The sequence below is a fragment of the Brachyistius frenatus genome, unplaced genomic scaffold, assembly GCF_029030835.1.
Source record: "Brachyistius frenatus isolate BFR_SWC_R1_liver_20210118 unplaced genomic scaffold, ASM2903083v1 Contig_248, whole genome shotgun sequence".
NCBI lineage: Eukaryota > Metazoa > Chordata > Actinopteri > Embiotocidae > Brachyistius > Brachyistius frenatus.
The window spans coordinates 187,848-212,949 of record NW_027210847.1 but is presented as its reverse complement, the minus strand read 5'-3'; the positions used below and the strand labels follow the sequence as shown (position 1 = coordinate 212,949).

The 25,102-nt window shown below is 38.5% G+C and overlaps 1 protein-coding gene across 1 annotated transcript; it reads right to left on the bottom strand.

The window, feature by feature from the left end:
* Positions 1 to 1,855: 1,855 nt before the first annotated feature.
* Positions 1,856 to 25,008, bottom strand: LOC138634102 (SH3 domain and tetratricopeptide repeat-containing protein 1). The gene is made up of 20 exons (XM_069720740.1): positions 24,500 to 25,008; positions 23,132 to 23,372; positions 21,653 to 21,694; positions 16,786 to 16,916; positions 15,903 to 16,008; positions 15,620 to 15,760; positions 14,180 to 14,378; positions 13,963 to 14,039; positions 12,795 to 12,990; positions 12,567 to 12,697; positions 12,272 to 12,310; positions 10,819 to 12,177; positions 8,120 to 8,260; positions 7,821 to 8,042; positions 7,550 to 7,730; positions 7,189 to 7,339; positions 6,736 to 6,858; positions 6,320 to 6,470; positions 4,224 to 4,417; positions 1,856 to 4,121 (listed from the first exon to the last, which is right to left on the bottom strand). The coding sequence occupies exons 2-20, from the start codon at positions 23,244 to 23,246 to the stop codon at positions 3,891 to 3,893; spliced, it is 3,930 nt and encodes a 1,309-aa protein (XP_069576841.1). The 5' UTR covers positions 23,247 to 23,372; positions 24,500 to 25,008; the 3' UTR covers positions 1,856 to 3,890.
* Between the last annotated feature and the right edge of the window lie 94 nt (positions 25,009 to 25,102).

Below are 25,102 nucleotides of genomic sequence, written 5' to 3'. Positions count from 1 at the left end.
GCTTTTTTTTTGGACATAGGCCAATAAAAAAGAATACACAAAGAATAACTTGGGACTCTTACCGAGAGCCGTTGTTGTGAAACTAATTTGTTTTTCACTATGAACCACGTAGCTGAAAGATTTATGGTGTGAGACTGAGCTGTGTAACATGTGTCTCTGCTCCCCAGATAGGAATGCCTGTTACATCCAATCACAGCATCTTCTAATCTTAATAATGATAGGGTCCTTTGCACCCAGCAATTTTCAAAGAAAGTCGAGCCATCTGGGAAAAACAAGGGATTCTGCTGAAAACACAAGTGGTAACATTTGGCTGCTGCCCAGAAGCATAGAGCAGAATGTGCAACAGAAAGCCTTAAAAATCTCCAAAATACTCCCTAACTGCAAGGAAGAGAAGCTAATTGTGTGAAAAATGGGTGCCAGTGCAGAGCTGGACACCACTGCATGTTACAGTGCTGTAAGACAAAAAAGTTTAAAAATACTTTTCACTTTAAATACCCCATTAACGATGATAAGTTTTACACTTGTAAACTGTAAGTATGAAACTTACTGTAATTTAAAGGACTACATTAATAACTGAATACTACATACTCAGTTATTGGGAACCCTAATGCATTGTATAAGATGAATATTTTCAGACAAAAAAAAAAAAAAAGTAGATTTAATGAAGGAAGAGTCGTAGATGATGCTAAAAGAGAGAAAATCTTTCTGTCCAAATCAAAATTATATTTTTTTAAATGACAACAACACAAAGAAGACATCCAAGTAAACATTTTGTTGTGTTTTAAAGGTCTCAATCAAAGACTATCAGATACATTTAGCCAAGTTCTTACCTGGACAGCTGGTGTTTCCTCTTGTACTCCCCTACCTGTCTGCTCTGTTCTGCTTTCAACAGCAACTAAGGCATTTACAGAATCTGGCTTATTTCTCAGTAACAAACTCCTCCCCTGGGAGAGTGAGATGAGTAGATAGGAAGAAAAACAGAGGGAGGGACAGAGGCTCAGGGCAGGAAAAGCTAACTAAAGACAACTTCCTCCTTTTGTTGCTATTGTGGAATCAGTAATGGGAGCGGAAAAACCAGAAGACAAACAGAAGGTTCTGAGATCAAAGTCTTGTCCAAAGTGTCTGGTGGTTTGTCATTACTGAGCAGATGTGAGTAAAGATACAAGGGTGATGCACTAATGTAAGAAAACATATGAGGGGAGAAATTGGATATTCTGTAATGGATTACAGACTCTTTATAGTAGTGGTGAAAATAGAAAACACTTTAGACAAAGAATACAAAGTCCTCTTACACTAATAACTAAACCTTACAGCTGCTTCGCTTTACAGGTCAGCACTTTGTCGGATCTGTATGGAATCCCAAAGTGTTGAATATTGTCAAAAAAGGCTTTAATAAATAAGCCATTCTTTGGATTAATTGAGTTAAATATCCAAATAAACCAAGAACGTTATGATACCTGGAATTTTATTTCATTTTAGACATTTGTGTAGCCCAGGTAAAAAAAAACATGCGTAAATCCAGGGATAATAAATAGTTTAAATTAATAAATAAATGAAAACAGTTTATTAAAAAGTAAGATTAAAACTACATATTTCATTTGTGTGTGATAAAATGTAAAGTTAGTAGGAAACTAGTTTGTAAACACTTAGTTTAAGCCATGGCGCTATGATGCAGTTTTACATTAGGCTGAGAAAGTGACATTTGAAATACTGTTTCCTGTGAAATTGTCCACACAAAGTGACTTGAAACCACTTTGGCCATGTAGTTTATCCCATTTGCCATAGTACTGATGAAGAAATTTGTTCGTAAACACTTAGTTTAAGCCGTGGCACTGTAATGCAGTTTTATGCTGTATTTGAGCTTCTCTCGCTGAGATAAGGCTGTTTTTGAAACATTGTGTTTCCTGTGAAACTGTCCACACAAAGTGACTTGAAACCACTTTGTCCATGTAGTTTATCCAAATTGCCATAGTCCTGAGTAGGAAACTTGTTTGTAAACACTTAGTTTAAGCCGTGGCGTTGCAACGCAGTTTTATTCAGTATTTGAGCTTCTCTCGCTGAGATAAGGCTGTTTTTGAAACATTGTTTTTCCTGTGAAATCCGTGATCCATACACGAAAATAAATATTCATATAGTTTATTCTTGATGTAAATATTGTTCAATAAATATCCTTATAGACCAAGCACTTGTTTTTGTGTATTTCCTGGAAGATATTGAAAGACATCCCTCAATGTAGAAGTCATGGTTGGCTGATCACGGCCTATACAGCCTATTAAAATTAAATCTTTGAGTCTTTCAGCTAAACTGAAAGTGGTGCCCTGAATATAAATCTAATCCGCCACATTTTGTATGTTTTGATCTGATATCTCAAACAAAATCTTCTCCGGACCAGGTAAAATTTGCACCATAAATTACAGTGGTAATCTAACCAGGTTAAAAGAAAGCCACCATCAAGACACTGACAATCCTGTTTTTAATCTCAACATACTTCGCTAACCTACTAATCTCACTTCGTAGTACACCCCTCTGTTCAGTTTCTTTACATAATCAAAAACACTGTGTGGAGTTAACGACAAGACCATTCACTCACAAATGGTAAAGCAGTTACGACAGTGATCAGATTATAGACTGCACGACAGGTACCTTGGCATTGTACAATGTCTTTTGCAGCACCAAAGCATAGTTATGTCAAACAATTATTTCAAGACTTTTATATTAAACACCTGGTAAAGAAATTAGCGTGGCAAAGAAAAAAGATAACACATATGAGCTTGTTTCAATTATTGGTAGGGACATATATCACCGTCCATATGCAAACCAACACCCTAGTCTATTAAACACTTTAATATAACATTTTACAGACAACGGCATCTGACACGGCGAGGTTTAGTCTCCTTGGCTTACTTTCCAAACTGCTGAGTATCACTTCCAAAGCAAAAGTGATTTAACACATGCAGTAGTTCATCTCCAAGTCATCGGTCAGGATTGCGCAGGAAAAGCAGGTTGTTAAGCCGTTTCTGTCATTTTTAGACCACATGCAGGTCTTCAGATGAAGACTTGAGACACTTCGGTCCTCTGTGCCACTGGACATTGGCACAGTCAGCAGTCGATGAAAAAAGCCCTCCCTAAAAAACACCCGCTATCTACCGCTGTTGCCAGAATATGAACAAGAATGGCAATTTTTGTGACTTTTGTGATGTGCAAAGTGTTGAGAACAACGTTGTGATTATAACAAAATATCTGGTACCTGACTCATAGCTTGTATAAACATTAGTATCACGCGTCGGTGGTGTCTGCAGCTGTCCACGTAGCCTACACGTCCGTTTTGGACGCATTAGACTTTTAACACCACTTTATTACCTTACGTGGGGGGGACAAAAAGTGGTTCACCATCATTCTATTCTTCTTTGTTTTGAGTCAAAAACTATTACTCTACAGACGATACAGCTGCCTGATCACAAACACTTGTGCCAAGTATTGAAAAGGTGATATCAATGGTTGGAAAGATGTTGTAAATCGATTATAAATCCAGCTTAATCAAAGCTTCTCTTAATCGATCCTTTTTGGATCACAAATTTAAACAATGCACAATACCTTCGCTCCTGAGAACACTTGGAGCTTTAGCAATGATGGCTAAAGCTCATGGCAATTTTGGAACGAGTGAAATTCAAATAGTTCCAGTACTGCTCCTGTTGTGCAGCACCATGACACGCACAAAGCAGGGCAAAGCTATAACCTTTGAGTGAGTATTCTAGGTTTCGTTGCTTGATCAACATCAACACCCGAGTTATTCACGTTTTTGTGACCATCGGTACGACCACATCTGCCATTTCTCCATGGACTTGGGCAGAGGGCGGACGTCAGAGTTTGTACACTGTGTATTTGTACTTTTAGGCACTATTATACTGCTGATCTGGTGAGATATTAATCCTCTTCACATTCAGCTCTGCAGCAAATCCTCTCGCCTTCTGGTAAAAGAAGAGGGAGAGCTCCCGATCGATTAGGAAGTTGTGATAGATGGTGGCAAGGCGGGTGCACAGCTGCAGCTGAGACTTCTTGTCGCCTAGATCCATGGCTGCAGCTAGAGCTAGGTGGTAGTATCCAGCAGCGTCAAAAGGGTCCTGAAAACACAGCAGTCCTTTAACAAGATATTAAAATGTATTCACATCATGAGTCATTTCTTTAATTCCATGATTACAACACCCTAACCCTAATCTAATTACCTTCAGATCATAGAACATGATGTCTCCCAATGTCTGGTACACCCTGACATAGTACAGTGTTTCCTCATCAAACTGCAGAGTTGGACAGAGGGTCAGGGTCTTCAGGTAATAGTGTTCAGCCAGTTCATATTGTTCCAGACAGTGGTACAGAGAGGCCAGGCGATGGTAGGCTACTCGCTCATTCAGACGCTCACCTGTATGTAGAAGGAGCTTTTCAATTATGGCACGTGAATTCAACCTGTTGGAATTGGTACAAGTTTCAAGAGCAGTGTAATCTCAAATAATCTTTACACTCCCAGAGGTGGGATTATGGTCATGTATGTTGCCGTATTGCCCCTTGTATTTGTCTTTTATAGTTATTGGGTTATAGGTGTAGCAGTTTGCTTCAAAACAACAACTATTAGCCCGAATACAATACTATTTCATTTGGATATTTATGGTTTCTGGAGGAAGATTTTAAATGTCTCTGGTTACTCTCTGAACATAGCGACACTTGCTCAATCAAGTCAAACGTCAAGAAACTAAATGTAACCTAACCAGGCACGAAACTTGCTCAGCACATTCATGGTCTGCTGAGATATAAACCCTTTGTATCATGGACATTCCATAGGCTTTCCTCTTCCATAAAAAAAACATAACTTGTTGATGAAACGCAAGTTATTATACCATGAGGTTGAATCCTTTAAATTATTTTTGTGGCAACAGCAGGATAAACTTTTGTGAACTGTACTGTGGTAACCTGTTGTACAACCAATTAACAATTTTAGTGGTTAATTAGTGAAAATTGTTGTTATAGGCCCCCCCCCATAAGAAAAGTTGAATTCCAAGATGCCTCACCATCCAAGATGGCCCTGCGAAAGTAGACTTGGTGTGTCATGTATGTTGCCGTATTGTTTTCTTAGGCATTCTGTGTTTTGCTACAGTACCCAAAGCACTTTCATTCGAGAAGAGTCAGCAGAGAAGAACCCATGATCATTAGGTAAACAAAATCAGAGAGTTTATTTCCCAACTTTTACATCTCACCTTTTGTTTAGGCAGTGAAACGGACAGACAGGGAGTTGTGCCAGCACGCACTCGTGCATCTCTGCAGATAAGGACTACATACACACTGTAGATGACGATGAACTACAACTACTGGAGGGGAAAAACTGGGGTTTTTTTTTCTTTTGTGCTTTACAAAAACTTTAAGATCAATATCAGACTTTGCGCTGCGGCTGTTCAGAGCAGATTGTGACACAAAGCTCTCCGGTAAATTGATTGGTTGAGGTATCTGTTTTTATACTAGCAGCCGGTGTAAAGATGTGACAGTGATCATGCATCATTGTTCTCCCGTTCTCGAGATGTTTGCAGGACTGCTACCAACAGGCTTGGGGAGCACCACGAGGCTGTGACGTACATCAGCTTCTGTGAGGATAAACTGTGTCCCATTACACATCAGTTAAGGCAATGGAAAACCCTGCTTTACACCTAAACTTAGTCAGATAAGGAAATACAGGTTTAGAAAGATTGCAAGAGATGCGATACAACTGAATTCTGAGAAATTTCAACAGCAGAACAAACAACCAAAAAAACTCAGCCTCTGTCTGAAAGGGCCTCAAACAGATCATCAACTTCAAACCGCAACCCCCACTCCACTCAGGACCACTCCTGGCCTACAGCTTGAATGACTTTTACTGGAATTTACTAGGGACATCTTTGTAACGTAATCTCCAGCTCCCCCACTTCAGCAAGGGCATGGGTCACTGCTCGACCACAGACACACGTCTGCCTGAAGCGGAATTAAAAATGGGTCAAAAGAACATGCTTTTGTCCAAATCCACCACACTTGTTGAAGGTGTACTTCAACGTACGGTAGTGTATGCCGTAGAAATTGGGTAAAAACACAGTGACACAAGCACAGAAGTTGCTGTGGTTATTTTTTCAACTCTTCCTGAGCTAACTGCTCCAACTGACTCAGGGTTGTTGGCTGCGTTCTCCAGACTGCATGGTGTCTCCGCCCTCTGCTAAAACCCAGGAAGATACCACTTTGTTTGGGCAATGCTGCTTTCCATGTGCTCTCAAATGAAAAGAGCCCTGTGTGTGCTGGTTTTACATACCCAGACTGATACTGATGTCCACTGCAGTCTGAGCAAACTCTATCGCTTCAATATAGAGCTTGAGGCAGCACATCACTTCAGTCAGCTTGTTGCACAACCTCAGCCTGGTACGCACACTATTGTTCTTCAGTGCGATGGGCAGAGCATGGTCCTACAGGGTGGAGAAAACAGGGATCATTTTAATTTATTGGATTATTACAGTTTGGGTCTTTCTTGTCTACTATTAGCCATAACACATAACAATAGTAACACTGTCATACCACAAAAAACACAGGCCGAAGGCTGATATAATTGAATTTTTAGAAAAAAATGATCTAATCTAACATTAGAATTACTCAGATTAATTTCAAGGTTTCCCCGTAATGAGGCCATTGGATTAGAACGGTGGCTATTATATAGTTTTATCCAGACTGTACTCTGTAGAGGTAGATAGCCTTGTCACGGTCCTGACAGCTGTTGAAGAAAATGTCTCCTGCAGTTTCCAGGAGATCCAGGATGAAGCTACTGTCTCCTGTGCTCAGAGCAACATCCTGAGCTGCCTGAAAATGTTACAAAAATAAAGGATTTAATTTGAAAACTTTAACCGAAATTACTTGTACACTAATAACACAAATTACAAATATGAAGTCCTCTTTCCAACAATTAGTGGGTAAAGACAGTATCAATAATATTTTATCAATACAACATGCAGGGAGAGAGGACACTTGAAGCTTGCATTGATACAAATGACATGAGAATTTCGATATAATAGCCTGTTTTTGATGGAAGTTTGCAGTATAGTAAACCACTCCTTTAGAATGTATGGTATGACTCTGGAAGTTCAAAAGTTTCATATACAGTGCTGCAACTGAAAGAAAATAGTCTCAGACCTGAACATAAATGTCTACCAGCTCAGTCTGGCCCAGCAGGTGGTATATCTTCCCTGATTGCAACCAGCCGTATGCTTCCTTCTCCCTGCACCCCAAGTCGATGAAAATACCCAGACTGCTCTTGGTGTAGTCAAGAGCCACCCGATACGCCCTGAAAACATTCAGACACCTTTATTTGGAGGCAAAACTGAGAGCAAAACTCAAAAATGTCAGTTTGAGTTGTGATCTGGTTGATTGCATTCTTAAAAATGTCCCTAACAATAATAATAATAATAATAAAGATAGGTCATTATTTAAACACTTCAGAAAAAAGGTGTTACTGTAGTGAGACATTATCTCACTGTTTGCCAAATGCACACACCTTTCTGTGCCCAGAGATAGGTAGAGCTGGCTAATGGCTTCTAGTGCATCTCCCTCCTTTCCTCCGTCTCCAGTGCGGCTCAGCAGCTGGACCTGGTGCTGGCTATAGATGATGCACTGTGCCTGGTCCGGACTCTCAGTCCCATACAGTTGGCACAGGTACTTGGTTGCACTCAACTGGCCTGGCAAAGAGTGACAAAGTGAAAGATAAAAGATAAATCTTCAGTCAGAATACGGAAAAGCTCAAAAGTAAGTGACTATGTGGCACTTACAGTCTAACAAGTTAGAATTGATAGCCAGCAACAGAGCCCACTCGTGGCATCCTTTCCCAAAGTCCAGCTGCTGCTGCTTCACATAATGCTGTCCCAGTTCCAGCAGCACCGCGATGAAGTTTGTCTCATGGCCTTCTTCACTGACCTCAGAGAAGAGCTGCACAGCCTCAATCAGGTGCTTTTGTGCAAGTCTTTTAGCCCCAGCTTTCAGACACAGCAGCCCTTCAGAAGATGAAGAACCACAGAGTCATATCACAGAATTGGAAACCAATAATCATATAATGAATGTACTATGTTACCTAGGTTAGCTTGAGCTACAGCCCAGTTTGGCATGTCCTCATACTCTTGGCAGATGTCAATGGCAGCCTGGTAGGTCTCCGCTGCCCTTTGGAGGTCACCGGTACGTCGAAATGCCACGCCCCGCATATTTAGAACCACACCTTAGTGTTAAATTAAACACATTTACTTTAACAGTTACAAATACCATAATGTTAAATCCATTTACTTCCTCTCAAACTACACAGCATGTTGGTTTTTTTAATCAGTCAAATGTTAAAATATTTATAAAGTTAGACAACTTTCTCAGGTTAAACATAAAGCTACAGCAGTCCACATTATACCCCTTTCAAACTTAGGTCCAACCAGTGTTAAACCTGTTATGGAGCGAGTCTTCTAAATAGGAACCAGTAAAGTGAGTAATGATTAGAGATTTAGGGATATTCGGCAGGCAGTATGTGCGGCTAGATAAAACACAAACATTGCACTGGTTAGCAGCAGAGGGGTTATAAAGCTTGTAAACTGAGAGTACTCGCACTGACTAAAGTTCACACCACTAGAAAACTTTGACTTGATTATTTGGGAGCTATACCCTGAATGCAAGTGGCGGTTCAACAGTTACAGAGTCACGGCCATGCTGGACAAAGAAGATGGAGAAGTACAGGTGTGTACTTTTTTGTAATCACTCGGAGGCTGAACACATCATTAATACCTTCATCAATGCAAATGAGGGTAATGAAAGTGTGTACAAAATTGTACCAGACAAGCTAGACAAATATTTGTGCCTAAAGTTTACTTGATTCACAAGTTTTGTCACTTTGTCAATATCAGCATTTGATGTGTGTTTGCCTTACAAGTCCAAGGTGAAATTGTGCCTGCACCTATGGTCACCAAAAACAAACAAAAAACTCCCTTTGCATGTGTTGAATGACTTGGTTTGAACTGACAAAAGAAAGGTTGAATATCGATCAAATAACCCCAGTCTGACCCCAGTCATTGGTTTGAAAGAGGTATTACCGAAAAGCTTCAGATAGGAACAGTGAAGTTTAGAGTAAAAATAACCCCAAATACAAAAATATGTTCAAACATAGATTAAATCTAGGTAAAAAAAAAAAAAAAAAACCTGTATTAAAACTGTATTATCACTCCCATGATTGTCCTGTCTGTGTTTACACCACAGGAACCTTATTTAGGATCACAGATATCATTTCCAGGAAGTGAGTTAATCTGCCATAGTTCCTAGAGGGTAAAAAGGTTGCTAATCCAAGGGATAGTCATATATCTGTTCACTCATTCACAGAAAGGTCTGGTTACCACTGGTATAAATCTTACGACTAGCTTAGTTCTCAATCAGGTTATTTAACTAACTAGATGCTACTGAAGTTGCTCAGTTGCAGTGGGAAGAGGAAACGAAGGAGCTTCTCAAAACCACCTACTTCTTAGGAGAAAACTAAATGGTCAATTCTAAATTCGGTCATCTGGTTAAATTCACGAGATATGGAGTGTCTTACTTTAAAAAAAAAAAAGCAGAACACAGACACATCAAGTTATGGAAGCTAACTTAATGGGAAAGGTCTGTCAGATATGCACCAAGCTATTGCAAGTACTCTTGTGCATATTAACAAAAAGTCCTGTGTTTTCCTTACTACTGGATGAGTCCACAGACATAAGTAAGGATAAGCGACTAAATTCATAAAGACTAAGGACACTGTTGCAGCTCAAAAAGGATGACCACTAAGAAAGGAGAAAGAGAAATTACAGCAATGTACATAGTTTAGAGAACTTTAGTTGGAGAGGAAATGAGAGCAACGAAATGCAATCTATGGTAATAGCAGGACGAGTAAGACCTGTGGTTAAGCTCACAAGTGTCCCCCGCAAAGTGTATAAATCCCCCCCTATGTGAAGCATGTAAGAGGGGAATGTGCTACACACATGTAGCAACTTGGAGACATATGTCTAAAATTTTAGAACACATAATGGTCAGGGTATTTGTGTTTTTTTTTTTTTTTTTTAACACATTGGGCTTTGTTTTTGTCAATCTAGGCATTGCGTTAATGTAGTGTATAAGTTCTGTGTGTTGGGAACGCATATAGGTGTTGACCAACAGGTTTTTGGCGCACTGTGAGACAGTGGTAAAGTAGGAGTTAACTCAAATTGCATTACATATCATAAGGCCGAAATTTGCGACTGCGTCATGCCGTGCGGCAACTGCCTGATTCATATCCAATATAACAGACAAGAGTCAGCTTAATTTTTCATATGATAAACTAAATCAAAAAGTTGCATTCAAATGATCTTGTTTGAATTATTTATATAAGTGGGATAAAATACGTAGGACATCCACCAAACCTGTCTGTGGGATTTTGGAAAGGTCTATTCATTTGTGCTCTTGCCCACAAAAGCCACGCAAATAACAGTTGGTCGGCTGCATAGCATTTAGACCTGGTTTGAACTGGCGGAAATTGAAAGCATTATTTCACCTCAAAAATGACATCAAAATTTCATTGCACAAGCGTATCTTTACCGACACATCCCTTTTTGCACCGTTCCACCCATCTCGACGCAGCAGGGTTCGCTTTGAGAAACGAAAATAGCAACTAGACACAAGTGTGGTAAAAAACCATTTGTACTACAAACAATTGTACATACGCTTGGATTTACACTAAGACCAACTTTGTGCCAGCATGAAATAAGGGCCCATTAAGTTGTTTAACCTACTAACCTTCTTGAGGGGTTGTGCAGTGTTCTGGCATGGAACCCAGTACTGAGTCCAGTATATCCAAAGCATTATCAGGCTGACTGTTGTCGATGTGAAGCCATGCCAACCAGATAAGGGCACCGTTTCTTTCTGGAACTGAGACAGGCACGGTCTGTGAGTTGCTGTTGTTGATGAGCACATGCATATGGCTAATAGCATGTCCAACCATTTTGTGCTTGTAATAGAGTTGGCAGAGACAAACAGTGAGCTGATGCCTCAAAACATGGTAATGGTCACTTCCTCCAACTTGGACCTGGGTAAAAGAGAGGGCTTGCTGTAAATATGGAGCCACCTGAGGCAGAATGGAGATTTCCTGTTCTGTGATCCCACAATGTCTGTTGAGATTGTCCAAGACTAAAACCATACTGCCAAGGCAGTCAGACAGTTTAGCCCTGGGCTGCAGAGACGCTCTCCTGGCCGAACTGACACTGAGGTGGGGGAGTTGGAGTTTGCTGTAAAGCCTTCCCAGGGCCAGGTATCCATGACTGGTAGAGATGTTCCAGGTTGTTTGAGCTTCATCACAAAGAACAAGTAGTCTTTCCAGATAAGGAACAACTTGAATGCCTTCAGCACGGGTCCAGTGGTGCTTTGCCAATAGATGACATGCTCGGGCCTCTGCCATTTTGTTGTGAGAGAGAACAGCTTTCTTGAGGATGTATTCAAGAACAGAGCAGTTGTCTAAGCTTTTCAGACAATCTGGGATTCCTAATAGCAAGGCGGCAAGTCGTTCCATCAGAGCAAAGAAACTTTCTGTGTTTTTCTGCAAAATGTATATGGAAGCCAGATTGGAGTAGATGCTAGACAACAGCCTAAGGTCTTTAAATACCTCTTGTGGAAGGCTGAGGGACTCCTCAAAGTAAACTCGGGCTTGGCTAAACTTTGATCTCCCAGCACAGAGCTTACCCAACAGGAAGCACAAACGAGTCTGCGGCCAGAAGAGGTGTTTCTTTCTGGCTTTTTCCCTGGCATCACCCAGAAATGCAATCAGCTCATCCTCGTCAGTGTGACCCGCAAAGGTAGAGGAGGCGAGCTTTTCAGGACTCAGTCCATAAAGAATACCGAACTCTACTTTGTAGTCTTGTCCTTCCAAAAAAGAGAAGAGGGGAATGAGGTTCTCTGAGTTGGTGTTTCCTTGTACAACTGGGTGAACAGTAAAACAGGGCAGGCTAGGGTTCTCGGTCCCTGTATCTAGGCTGGAGTTCTCTAGAGTCCCATACGTGGCCACAACGGAATCAGGTGATAAGTCTTTTTCTTGATCAAAAGTTCCCTGAATATGTCTTTTTAGCTCAGTCTGCTGAGTATCAACTCTGCTTGAAGAGCTTGCTGCAAAAGAATTATGGAAGAAAAAAAATGATTCAGATGAGGCAAGATAGATTACAAAAGTAATTTACTATGATTTTACAATGGCAATACTCACGTAATGTTTTATTTCTGGAGCTTTGGTAAGTGATCACATCTGAGATTAAATTAAAAAATTCAAGAAGGAGAATGAGAAAACAGTTTATAAATAACACAAGAAAAAACTCATACAAAACATATATATATATATGTATATATATATACATTTAAATACAAATATTAGTTTACTATTATTACAAGTAAGTTACAAGTAATTAGTTTGGGAATACTATCTTGATATGGAAATTATGAAATTTGATTTCCATTTTACCTGTAATTCGAAAATGGAAAATCCTGCTGCCTATCTGTCTTACCCAGTTTGTAGTTATGACCTATATCATTTTGTGATTTTTTCTTCAGTATGGCTATTGATTCTTCTATCACTCTTTCCTCTTGCTGACTGAAGAACATCCATTCCTCTCCATCCAAAAAAATATCCGCTGAGCTAGAATGGTGGCACAGAATAAAACAAGGTAGTGAGATGTCATGATTTCAGTGTGTCTTCTTAGAATGGTTAACGCAACTCATGGTGACACACTCACTCGTAAATGTCAGTGGAGGCTTTTACCAAGCTTGTCTTAACCAGGCCCACTTCGCCTGTTGCCTCCTTCCTTCCGGCGAACCAATCAAAACAAGACACCAGAAGTCCCACAATGATGATGCGATCCCCAGGAGCCATGCTCAACTCGTCTGGACCCTGCGCATCATACTCCGCTGTGGCCAGACATGTTCCTCTGGCTTTATTGGAGAGAGCATAAAGTGAAACCATCATGCTCTACAGAAGACTGCCTACTGATCCTAAAATATCGATGAAGACCTAGACCAGGGTGGTATAGACTTGCACACATATAATAAATGTTAAATGGACTTCCCTAAAGTGAAGTGTTTCTTTAGTGGGTAAAGCACTTTACAATTTTCTGCCTCATTCATCCATTCACAAGCAAGGTATGTGAGTATAACATACCAATGACGGCGGAGCTACCATGCAAGGTTTCCCAACCCTGCAAATAGCAGACAGCCTAAGTCCCAGCCACCCCATAGTTTAGTGAAAATTACCCTGGCTGTTTTGAGTTGTTTTGTTTTCTATTATTTGTTTTTATACAACTGATTCCATGACAAAACTTTTATTTATTTATTTGTATTAATTTTTTTCAGAAAGAAATTATGAGCACTTATTTTCTGCTGTTGAAAGTCAGTAAAAGCTCCACATCTGTGAGGCCAAAAGGAAAAATCTTAAAAGCCACCTGAAAAGTTCTAAAATACAATAAGTCTCCTTGTTCCATCACCAAGTGAGAGTGAGATTTGAAAAGTTGCAAAACATTTGACTTCTGCTGAATCAAAACTGTAAATTAGAGAGTAACTAACAGGCTCATTCGTATGACTCAGTAGCACTGATGTTTTTGACCATGGTTTAAAAAAAATCTCACCGGCAACTCTACTAAATTTGATTCAGTAAAAATCCAGCACAGCAATGCTGCACTCATTTTCGTTATAGTCGTGCCAAGCAGTCTTTTCAGGAAATATGGCATGTTTGGCAACCTTTGAAAAATGGCAGTGGTTTGCATTTTGATAACAGATACAACCTGATCCCAGTACAGTGACTTCCAGGTTTAAAATAGTTACTTGAGATCCCTAAAATAATTTCAAATGGTAGTTGAAATAGTACTGTATGGGCAGGCTACGTTTTAGTTTAAATAGAAAAACACTTACCAAACTGCAGAGGAAAGTCACAGGTAGGTTTCCTATCACCGACTAAAATGCTCTCTGCGCAGGATTTAAGAAACCATCTGTAGACAGTAGACAGATGAGATTGTGTGATCACAGAATATGGACCTCCTATTTACTACCATGATCACAGCACAGTGGGACTTGTCACAATCACTTGTTGCATCCAGTCCATACGGGCCTTTTTGTGGATGTGACTCACTGATGAAAAGAAATGACTGGTTTCAGAGCCGCTGTGGGTGCAGTGCCCCGGACTCCATCAGCAAGGCATTGGACGGTCCAGCCTGAGCCCAGGTAGGGAGGCTCAAACTGGGCTATGTCTCCCTCGAGCAGGTACAGGTCTCCTCCAGAGGTGGAGTTGTCAAACTTTTGGTCGGTACTACAACTAGCAAACAATGAACCTAAGGAAGAGAGAGCAGCTGTGCATATGAAATGTCTCATACAGTTGTACAATTTTATTATTATTTTTTTTTTTTTAGTAACTACAGTTGAGAGGACTAGAATATCTTACATCAGTATTACTGATGCTATTGTTTCTCTGAACCAGGATCACATGTTACGCTTTCTCTCATCTTATATCTCTTCCTTCATACTGAATGTGATATGGATAAAATTCTATTTAACATTCTGCCACTGCCAGATGCTATAAATACTTTGGCCAATGTACATTCACAAAAATTTACATTTGAAAGTACACCGTATACAGCACACTTAGTGCTTTATCCTCTCTCTCCTCTCTACACAGGTGTGTCTGGCTGCACAGCTGCATGTTTCTGATCTGCGGTTACTTGCCCACTGACCAGCCCAGTGTTTATTGTTTCTCTACGCTGATCTTTTCCCTCTCCACTCTTCCCTCACCCCAACCAGTTAAAGTATATGGTAGACCAGTTAAGGTAGACCTCTGAAGGAGTTTTTCCTTCCTATGTCGACAATGCTTATTCATGTGTGATATACACAAGGTTTGGACTCAAAAGCATAACTCTCTACACACGTTAGTTCAAGTTCTTTACTTGCATATAGCAGATGTAAAACAGGCAACAAAAAAAACACCAATGGGAAAATCCAGAGTCAAAGCCTGTAGGTCAAAACCAAATGAGCAGCAAAACAGGCAGAAATACACGAAGGCTACAGGCAAAAAGACTCGGTCAAGAAAATATAGAAACTGGTCATTCACTGGGAAACTCACAAACACTGGGAAAATGCTGGAACGAGGTGCACAAAGGTTGATCTGGCACAGAAGGTAAGGGAGACAAAAGACTTTATACACACGAGGATGGGGAGATAATTTAACACGGGTGGAAACAATCAGGGTAGGGAAGACAAACACAATAGCGGGAAGACACTAGGAAGCGAAGATAACTGAAATGGACACAACGATGAGTACAAAATAAAACAGGAAATGGACATGAAAACTGACAGAAAAAAAACAACTTAACTACAGGGATGAGTTGTAACAATGTGAGAGTGGTTTAATTGTTAGGTTTCTCTCTGCCCTGATATAACTGAGGCTGTGATTTGGCACGATATAAATACAGTTGTAAAATCCTACTGAATTAGAATAATTCTGATTCTACCTAGTAAAGCCTCCCAGCATAAACTTCTTCACCAATGTACAATTTTCGCGACAAAATGTCCCACTCACCTTCTTGCATGATGATGCCTCTGTAGAAAAGGTCAAGTGTTTCCTCCTGAATGGAAACCTTAATACCAATGTCATCCTCCAAAGAAGTGAGCCAAATCGTCTCATCTAACAACAGATTCTCCATGCACTTAGCTAGGAAACCTGAGGAAGAGAAGAATTAGAATTTATATATACATATGACATAGACATAGATATAGAAATTATGTAAATGTATAGATTATAAGGCTTAGAATCATACGATAAGCATCATAAAAGTAGTCATATGTCTTCCTGTACCGCATACCTATTGTGTAATATGTGGTGAACTTCCATATTTCCTCATATGTTTTAAATGTCACCAAAATGGCTTTTTCTTCACAGTTGATGGAGACAAGATAAGCGGACAACTCCTATAGAGAGAAAAGAATTAGAGGCAATTACTGATTGTATTGATTTTTCCTTGACAAAGTTTGGAGGGTTTTTCATTATTTACATTAGACAAAGAATCATTACTGTACATAACCGAACCAATAAACATTGTATTTCTCTCTGACATATGGCAGTGCAGTGCACTAAGGCAGTGCATTTAGTAGAACTTTAGTAGAAATATGAGTGGAACATTAAAGGAGGAGGATAAGGCAGACAAAGCAAAACTAAAGATTTTGACAACCACCTTTCGTGTCATAGTAAAATACATGTTAGCTAAAATATTACTTTAACTAAAACATAACCGCTTGTGAACACAGAAAACTAAAGGTGCATGACATGAGAGGTTTGAAGAACTCTAAAACCAACAGCTTATTAATTTAAGGTTAAAATGTTAGGAAACAAATGTTTGATTACAAAGAAGACACGGTATTAGCTTTTAGAAACTTTGACATGCATTTGCCGTCATGTGTCCAACTCTGTCCACTCGCCAAATGTTTAACGTAATCAATATTTGGTCATACAGTTAGTCTAGAAATCTGTACTTTCCTCACAATCACTTTACATCCTGAGCCCCATGGAAGCTCTGTATAACGGTATGAAACGCTAAAGGAACAAAATTTATTTTAAAACAGAACAGCTTTACATTGTTATTCTCCTAATGAAACTACCTTTTGGAGGAATTGGATGTTTGTACAGTTTAAAATGCTTGATCTAGGTCTGGAAGCCCAGTGTGAGTGAATGAGTGGTCTGAGCCATACCATGAACAGAGTGTTGACCTCGGTGCTGTCAGCCTGCAGAATGCGCAGTTTTCCTCTCAGCATTTCCTGTGACTCTTCATCTGCAGGAAGATGATCAGGACCCCTGACAATAGCCAGCAGCACAGGCAGAGCTGAACAGACAACACACACTGCAGTTAAGAGCAAGGGAGGACAGAATTGTTTTGTGTTGTTACGGTGGATGGTCACTTGTTTTTTTTTTCGATACCAATGGAGGGTTAAATCCATTTCCACCTAGGTTATTTTATAATGGATAGATGTACGGAGCACCGGAGTGGCCACAGACAGAAAGAAAATGCGCACAAATTACTGAATCGAGGCCACGATTTACTATCTCGTGCGCGCAAATTAATTAAAAAGTTTATATATATATATATGAGAGACAGCACAGCACAACAGGCTTTCTCCTCTAGGAAGTGCACTGCACCTGCTTCAAGCGTTAGTTCACCATTTATAAAGTCGATAGCAACCTCAAAGTTAGCATATTGCCAACGATATAATGTACAAGCTTTCAATATCATCGTTATTGCCTTTTACGAACAATAATCATTTGCATTTCTTGTATTACAGTTGTCCTTCGTTAACATCCTGCCTTACGGGTATTTCATCAAATCTTCACTTGGGGTAAAGGATGTAATAATTCGATTTTGGTGACCAAATGTCAAAGGTCACTGTACTAAAACAGTTTTGTGGCCAAACTCAAGATTTTATAAAGTATGTATGAAAAAAAAAAAAATCACTTAAATGTCTAATAGCATAAAATGGTGAAAGGATGACATTTCATATCCAAAAGGTCAATGGTTAAATTCACTGCGACATCAAATTACTCAATGCCATAACCCAGGAACAGAAGGGGTGTTGCAAATATATTTTACATTTGGTTGGATACTGAATTAGTGACACAAATCTTGGGAGGTTATCTTGAAACTGTGGTGATTGTATAGATTTTCTGTGCTGTCAAATTGATGATGAAGCATCCACATTTTAGAATTTGAAGCTTCTTTGCAGCAACATCTATATTTAAAGCATTGTCTACTGTCAATCAGCTTTAATGGCCAAGCATGTGAACACATATAAGGATTTCTTCAAGACTTTGCTAAATACATTAACTATGTCTGGACAGATATGGATTTAAACAGTAACTTGATTGGTTGACAGAGGCACACAATTGAAAGGTGGTTTATATGCTAGATGCCTTGTCATGAGCAAAATAAGCAGTGAACACCACAGCTATGCATTTCCCCAATGGAACTAAAAAAAAACATGAATACAGAAAGTCAGGGTTTCATACCTTACTAACCAATCCTGTCCATTTAAGGGGTGGAGCTGCAGGGGGGGGTTTGGGAATGGAGGCAAGGACTATTTGCATGTAAATATTTAGTGTGTACTAAAGGAAGCAAAAGTGTAAATCTAATATAAGACGACAACAAAATTTGATGTGATTTTGATAACAGAGATAGGTTTTAAGGGGTATATTTAATGGCGTAACTTTAACAAAGTTTCACATCATTAACCGTCTGAAATAGTCTATCTAGAATGATAGACCACAAAAAATACCAGTCTTACAGAATTTCTGACCAACAGTTAAAAAAAATTATCATTTGGTCAGCATGGTTAACCATCAAATGCATAACTCCAGGTTTTTTGGAAGGTTGTCAGTCCTAGAGAATGATCAAAAAAAAAAATCTAAACAGTATTGGCCAGAGAGCTGCAGTATATAATAATGTTTTTTGAACAGTCTGTCAAGTAAAATAATTCCGTTGTGCAATGTTGTAATTTCCAGTTTGCCCTGATGGTGGCAGTGCTGTCTCAGTGTTCAAATGCCAAAACATAGACACAGGATGCTAAAGTGTATCTGTTTGGCTTACTGTCACATAACATGATGGCGCTAAAGCTGGTTACAGGTTTGTTCCGAACAGCATTTTCTTTGATACTGAGGGCTTTGTTGAGAAGAGCTCTACAGATTAACCTGCGGCTGATCCTGCTAAGGAAATAGGTTGTATGACATTTATGAGTCACATTATTTAGAAGCGGATTAGGAATAGAAAATGGCACAACCGTCAAAGCCCATTAAGTTATCATCCCAAGACAAGTTGGCACTGATGGGGGAATTTTATAGAGATCCCTCACTTTCTATTTCCCCTCAGCTGCTCTGCCAACAGCTGCAGAAAATAAAAAAAAAGGGTGTCATTTCCGAAAGCTTACGTGGCTCTGAAATGTTAGTTTGTCCACAGTCATAACTGCTTAAGCAAAAAAAAAAAGAATTCACAAAAACACCGGAAAAGCCTCATCTGTCCTTCCACACTTGACCACAAAACAGCCAAGCAGTGCAGCTTTGTGTAATAATCAGACTGCGATTAACACAAGCATGAGACATTTATTAGGGATTACCGCGTGGGCTGTTTGCAAGTTAATATATAAGCAAATATATCGATCTACACACTGAAACATTTTTGAATTTTGTAAAAACATTTTCTGTCATCTATACATTTCATTGTAGTTCATTATTGACAATTATTGTTGCTAATGCTACACTATAAAAGGTTACAACATGATTTTAATATATGACTTAATTGGCCTTATATTAGTGCTAAGGTATGTAACAGTGTTACAAAAATGACCCATGCATTTTGAGTGTTACCTTTTTTATATTTTTTTCTGCATGAGTGAGTGGCGACAGTGAAATATTAAACCCAGGCTGTAGTTTATGGAAGTAAATCTTTGGGAGAGGGTGCACATTAAACATTAAGGCCAGTTTACATCCACTATTAAAATACAAACTGCTGGTGAGCTACCTGTAAAAAACACAAACCCAGTGATTTGAGCTGATAGTGACACTGAGTGACTGACTCAAGAGTTTAATAAGTGACTTCTGTTGAACTCACGGGTTCAAGGTATAAATCATTGTAAATTTGCTCACATGATTTTCCACTGATGTCACTTCAGTTTTGCAAGTCAGCTGTTCGGATAGTCCAAGCTTATAAAAGCAATATCTTATGATTAATTATTTGACTCTTAAAATTTTCTCTCAAATGAGCATGTCTCAAGGATGTCTCAAAACACCCCCGGACTTGAATCTTCCTACCATCATATTTCTCTGTGGGTTTGTTACACTGTGGTATCATTCTTTCTGCTGTTGGCTCTCAATAGTTACACATACCTGTTATGGCCACAAATCTCAAACACAGATTCATCAGTAAATGGCACTTTTTTTTCCCCCATCATCCACTTTGAATCCACTTTGATGCTGGAACGTCTTAACTTACCCCAAGTTTTGGCCTCCTGAGAAATGGTTTAGAAACGCTACTCGTTCTCTAATCCCTCTTTTAACATAGTTTAGCTGATTGGAGCCTTGCGTTCTTTAGTTAGCAAATTCTGAATCAGTGATGATGTCGCTTTTCTACCTCTCACTGAACAAAGGCTGACGTAATGATCGTCTACTGGTGTGCTCATGTTTGTTTTTTGATCATGCTTTGGATACAACTAATCCATTTTCTGCAAAGTATTTTGGTATGCCATGCACCGTGCCTTTAAAAACCATCAGTCTAGCCATGATTTGATGCTGAGAAAGAACCTCTTTGCTTAGAATAGAGATTCCAAAATCTTTTCAGACCATGTACCCGTATGTACCAAACCAAACCAGTTCCCACTGCAGATGCCAACAATTTCCGTGAAATATAATGTACTGATTTATCAATACAATAGCCTCAGAAAGGCTATATAACAACAACAACAGCTGCTTTAATGGAATGATACAACTTAAGGAAAACTGACCTTTTGTAAGTAAAGGAGTTACCATGGTCAATGCAACTAATCTGCTTCAGTTTGACTGCTCACCAAGAAATAGTGCCACATATGAAGTATTTCTTCTTCATTTTAGAATTCAGAACTTGAAATATTTATAAATCCTTAAACTTTCTCATTATTTCTATGTTTACATGAAAATATTAAACATTTTCATGACGTCTTAAGACTTTTGGAACCCATTCAAAGTCTTGAATTGTTTTAATTGACCAAGAAATTAAACTGAATTGGCAACAACCTGCTGAAAATATTAATTTACTTATGACTATGAGAGTAATAAACAGTAATAAATAAAAAATTAGGCTGTCCGATTAAATAATGATAATAAAAACATTTTGGCAAGGACTTTATCATTTGTCTGTTGTGACATGATGACCATAATGGCAATAATGTGGAGATGAACTGGCAAACAACAATTTTAACCTCTTTGCTCCTCTAGCTGCAGGTAATGGAATGGCAAAACCTTGTGTGTTGATTCAGATCCACAATTTTATAACGTGAGGTGTAATGCAGCATCAAGCGACCAGAAATATCATATACATTTTTTTTAAATATTTGCTATGTAATAGACATTTAAAGATAATTTGTGATAAAACTATAACATTTAAAGCCATGCTAGTCCCTCTGGAAGGCTGTACTGAGACAAAGTAGCAGTTTTTCCTTGCAAATGGTCAAATTTGAACAATGTTATAATAATTAGAAAATGTAAATTCATGCCTCTTTCCATCCACTTCTGTAATGTTAAGGTAGATGGAAACAGAACCATGCTACAATGTTCAACTTCTTCATTTAGTGCAGTTTTCAAATGTTTGCCTGTCAACACTAAACACAAGACTGATGAGAATGGTGTGTTAAGATCTGAAATTAAATGAAATTTCAGGAATTGCCCAAAGCCATTAGGATGTATCCTCTGGTAGGTGTTATTTCTAGGTGACAGTGAAACCTATTTAGGTGAACTGATCATCTGACAATTTCAACAGCATCCTACTTAAAACAAAAGCTAAACAACAACAACAAAAACAAAATGGAAGTGATTTAAATTCACCTGCTGGGAAATTTTCCTCACATGCTGTCGGACTTGGCGCATCTGTGGGAAAAAACATTAAAAAAAAAAAAAAAGGTACACTCTCTCGAAGATGTAGATTTCACATTGTTAACGGTTAATTCTACTTTAATCACAGATTTAGAACTGACATGTCTGATTGTGTTTTCTTCAAATGGAAAATGTCAACTGAGAGACACAAGCCACAAAATAGAACCACATTTCTACAGCATGCAACGTGATATTGCAACAAAGAAACGGAAAAGCAATGAGAACACAAACTAAAAAGTGTATGCAATGCTTTCAACCTGAAAACAAAACAAAGCAGTGAACAGTTTGAAATTGTAAAGTGTGCTAAACTATATAGAAAGAATCTAGGTATGGAACATCAAAGAGCAGCATTTGCTCCTCCCTCATTACCACAACAGAACACCCAGCTGCTCCAGTACTGTTGGACAGATTTCAGATGGAAGTGATACTGATTATTTTCTGTATTATTAAATAAATAAAGTGTACAGTAAAAGTTAAAAAAAAAAAGATGTAATTTAATGTGGTAATTCAAATTTCAATTGATTCAAAAAACATAATTGAATTTGAATGACAGTGAAAATTCAGGGATAGCTTTCCATTAGTTTATCGATCAGTAAACACATCCTTATGATAAACCCATAAACTTAAACCTTTAATGAAATATGCGGTAATTGAAATAAAATTTTGGAGTACCTGTAATGTAATTTTGTACATTTTGAGCATCATTTTATAACTGTTCATTTGGAGTTTTTGTAGTAGTGTAATTGAGCAAAATGAAAAAACTGAGGCTCACTTTATTTTGGCAAAACATAATGGATAAACTGTTGAAATAGTACATGCATACAGTATATATATATATATATATACATATATATGAAAAGGGAGAGTCTACGAGGGAGGGAGATGAGAGAGATTTTGAGTGCTTACAATGCTTAAAGTGAACTGCGTATTGTTCTGTGCTACAACAATTGTGGATTTTTGTTGTTGTTCCAGGACATCTTTGATTTAAAAAAAAAAAAAAAAAAAAAAAAAAAAAAAATTGCATTGGCTATAAAGTAATGGGGTGAGTATTTAAAGCAGTTAATAGTAATACACAGGCCTACACATTTAATTTAGCCAAAAACAATGGACTGGCCTAATTTGCCAAAATATATAGCCTACTAGGTTTGAGTAGCACAAAGCAATGAAGAGCTTCACAGTTGAATAGCAAGGTGAATGGATAATTGACAAGTTAGACAATGCATAAATAGGTGATAGAGTTGGTTGAAAATTAATCGAGCGATTAAAATCCAATAAACAGACGGTAAAACTGATAAGTGTGAATGATAGGTCAACAGATAGCTGCGTAACCTAAAAAACGGTAGCCTATACAGTGATCTTAAAGCCTTAATGAATTTGGCTGTGCCAATGGTGCGATATGGCTCTGAACTTAGTCAAATAAAATCAGCCTACCTGTTCTGCTCTCCCGGTGTGATTCCTCGCTTACGTGCCGATGCTGCTGGCCGTCAGCAGAGTTCTTTCTCCGGGACCTGTGGCTCCCAGGGTCTCGGTCCAACCTGGCTGACATGTCCAAGGTAACTGTGCGCTCCCTCCACTCCACTGTGGTCAGTCAACACCTCATCATCATCATCATCATCACATGCCTTTGTCCCGGAGGGGAGGAGACAGGCTTGTCCGGCAGTTTTGTCACTATCTTTTCAAAATAAATGTTTTGTCAAAAAAGTTTGGACCTTAAATGATCGATGGCAGGGTTGGTGGGGTTACGACACCTCCTGTCTTGGAGGCTACATTTCTCCAAAAGAGTGCCGGAATTCAATAAAAAATGTATCGAGCCAGACTGAAGGAACTTCCCTTTCTTCTGGTATAGATGGCATAATAAAATTCGTGAATTTGTCTGGCTAGTAGATTCCTTCAATATATTTCTGTTTAAAATTTAAAAAAACAAAAAAAACACTTTCATTAAGGTGGATTTTGTAATGTAATAATCCCAATTAAATTTGATTTATGTAGCCAACATATCTCAGCCTGCCGGCCAGTTCTTTTTAACAGACTCTAATTTGTAATGAAAACCAAGAAAACTGGAGTAGTATTTCTTCAAAAAAAAGAAGAAAACAATTTGATAGAATGAAAAGATTTTCTAATTAAGATCAATCAGATATAGTATTTATGAGTGTAAATAGAAACAAAGAAATAATGATGATTTACTATTTCCTACATGGGAATTTTATTCCAGAAATGCTCAACTTTAGTCCTGGAAGTTAACATTAGAAACATCAGAATAAACATTAGTAGTTAACATAATTAATTTAAATTAATAATATAAGTGGGAATTGGCCATTTTTACTGATTTATTTTTATTTGACCTCAGTTTTCATATTTGAATTGAAAATGTGCAATTGATGATCATTCCCTAAACAACTTTTATTTTGAAGTTATTTTGATTTACTTCCTTTGCTGCTCTGATAAGCTTGACTCACACTCTACTTTGAGGTCAATTGGATCTAAAGGCCCTAAAAGGAAATTAAATTAATGCTTTCTTCCCTTTTTTAACAAGTCGTTTATCTGCACCAAAATTCATATAACCATAAAACATTTTGAATTTTCGTTTAATAATGACAAGTTCCAACAGTGTCTCCTAAAAATTTAAGTGTGCCGTTTTCTGGTTAATAATCACTTGCCAACCAAATAGCTCCTCTCCCATTATCAAATCATAAATTAAGCCGGTGGTGCCAGGCACATATTTTATTTATTCTTTTAAATAAACACCAGCAAGACTTATTTCCTGAATGTAACAAACAATAGATATTTCTGCAGACTTACAAGGTCTCTTTCCTAAACTTTCCCTCGCAGTTTTCCTCTCTGTTTGCATAAAAGAGGTTTAGGTCAATGTGTAATCCAAAGCAGGGTGTTTTCCCCTCAAACATCCTAGGAGCAGACTCAGCATTTCCAGTCCTTGGTCAGTTCCTCTGTCAGTACAGCGTTGCAACCAAGCACCAGCAGTGTATAGTTCTAAAGCTGGAGCAACACAGGAATTTATGACCTCAGCAGACAGTCACAGTCATAGGATCACAAGATACATGATGGCACTAAAGTAATATACATCCTGAAAGGTATGTGACAAATCTACTGTCATATAAAACTTCCAATTTTAACCCTGACGACTATAATAAAATGAATGCGAGTCCAAAGGTTTTCAGTTCCATCATGGTGTGAGTAAGAGTATTGCCACAGTATTCCCTTATGGCTATACTGTGGCTTGTTACTGAACAAACCCTTCAGACAGTGGCCTGGGGGCCAAAGGTGTCTGGCTGGCCTTGATCTGAGTCCCAGTTTGAGGTCGTTGATTGAGAACATTTCTAAATAGAAAGTTCATCATCAACCGAATACAAAGGGATGGAAATGACCCCAAAATTATTACAATAA

Bases quoted from the DNA above. Each gene is read 5' to 3' on its own strand.
- LOC138634102 (XM_069720740.1), bottom strand. From the start codon at position 23,246: ATGTCAGCCAGGTTGGACCGAGACCCTGGGAGCCACAGGTCCCGGAGA. The intron at 7,731-7,820 runs GTAAGTGCCACA...ACTCTTTGCCAG, and splicing joins CAATTCTAACTTGTTAGACT to GCCAGTTGAGTGCAACCAAG. The intron at 7,340-7,549 runs GTGTGTGCATTT...GAATGTTTTCAG, and splicing joins CTATCTCTGGGCACAGAAAG to GGCGTATCGGGTGGCTCTTG.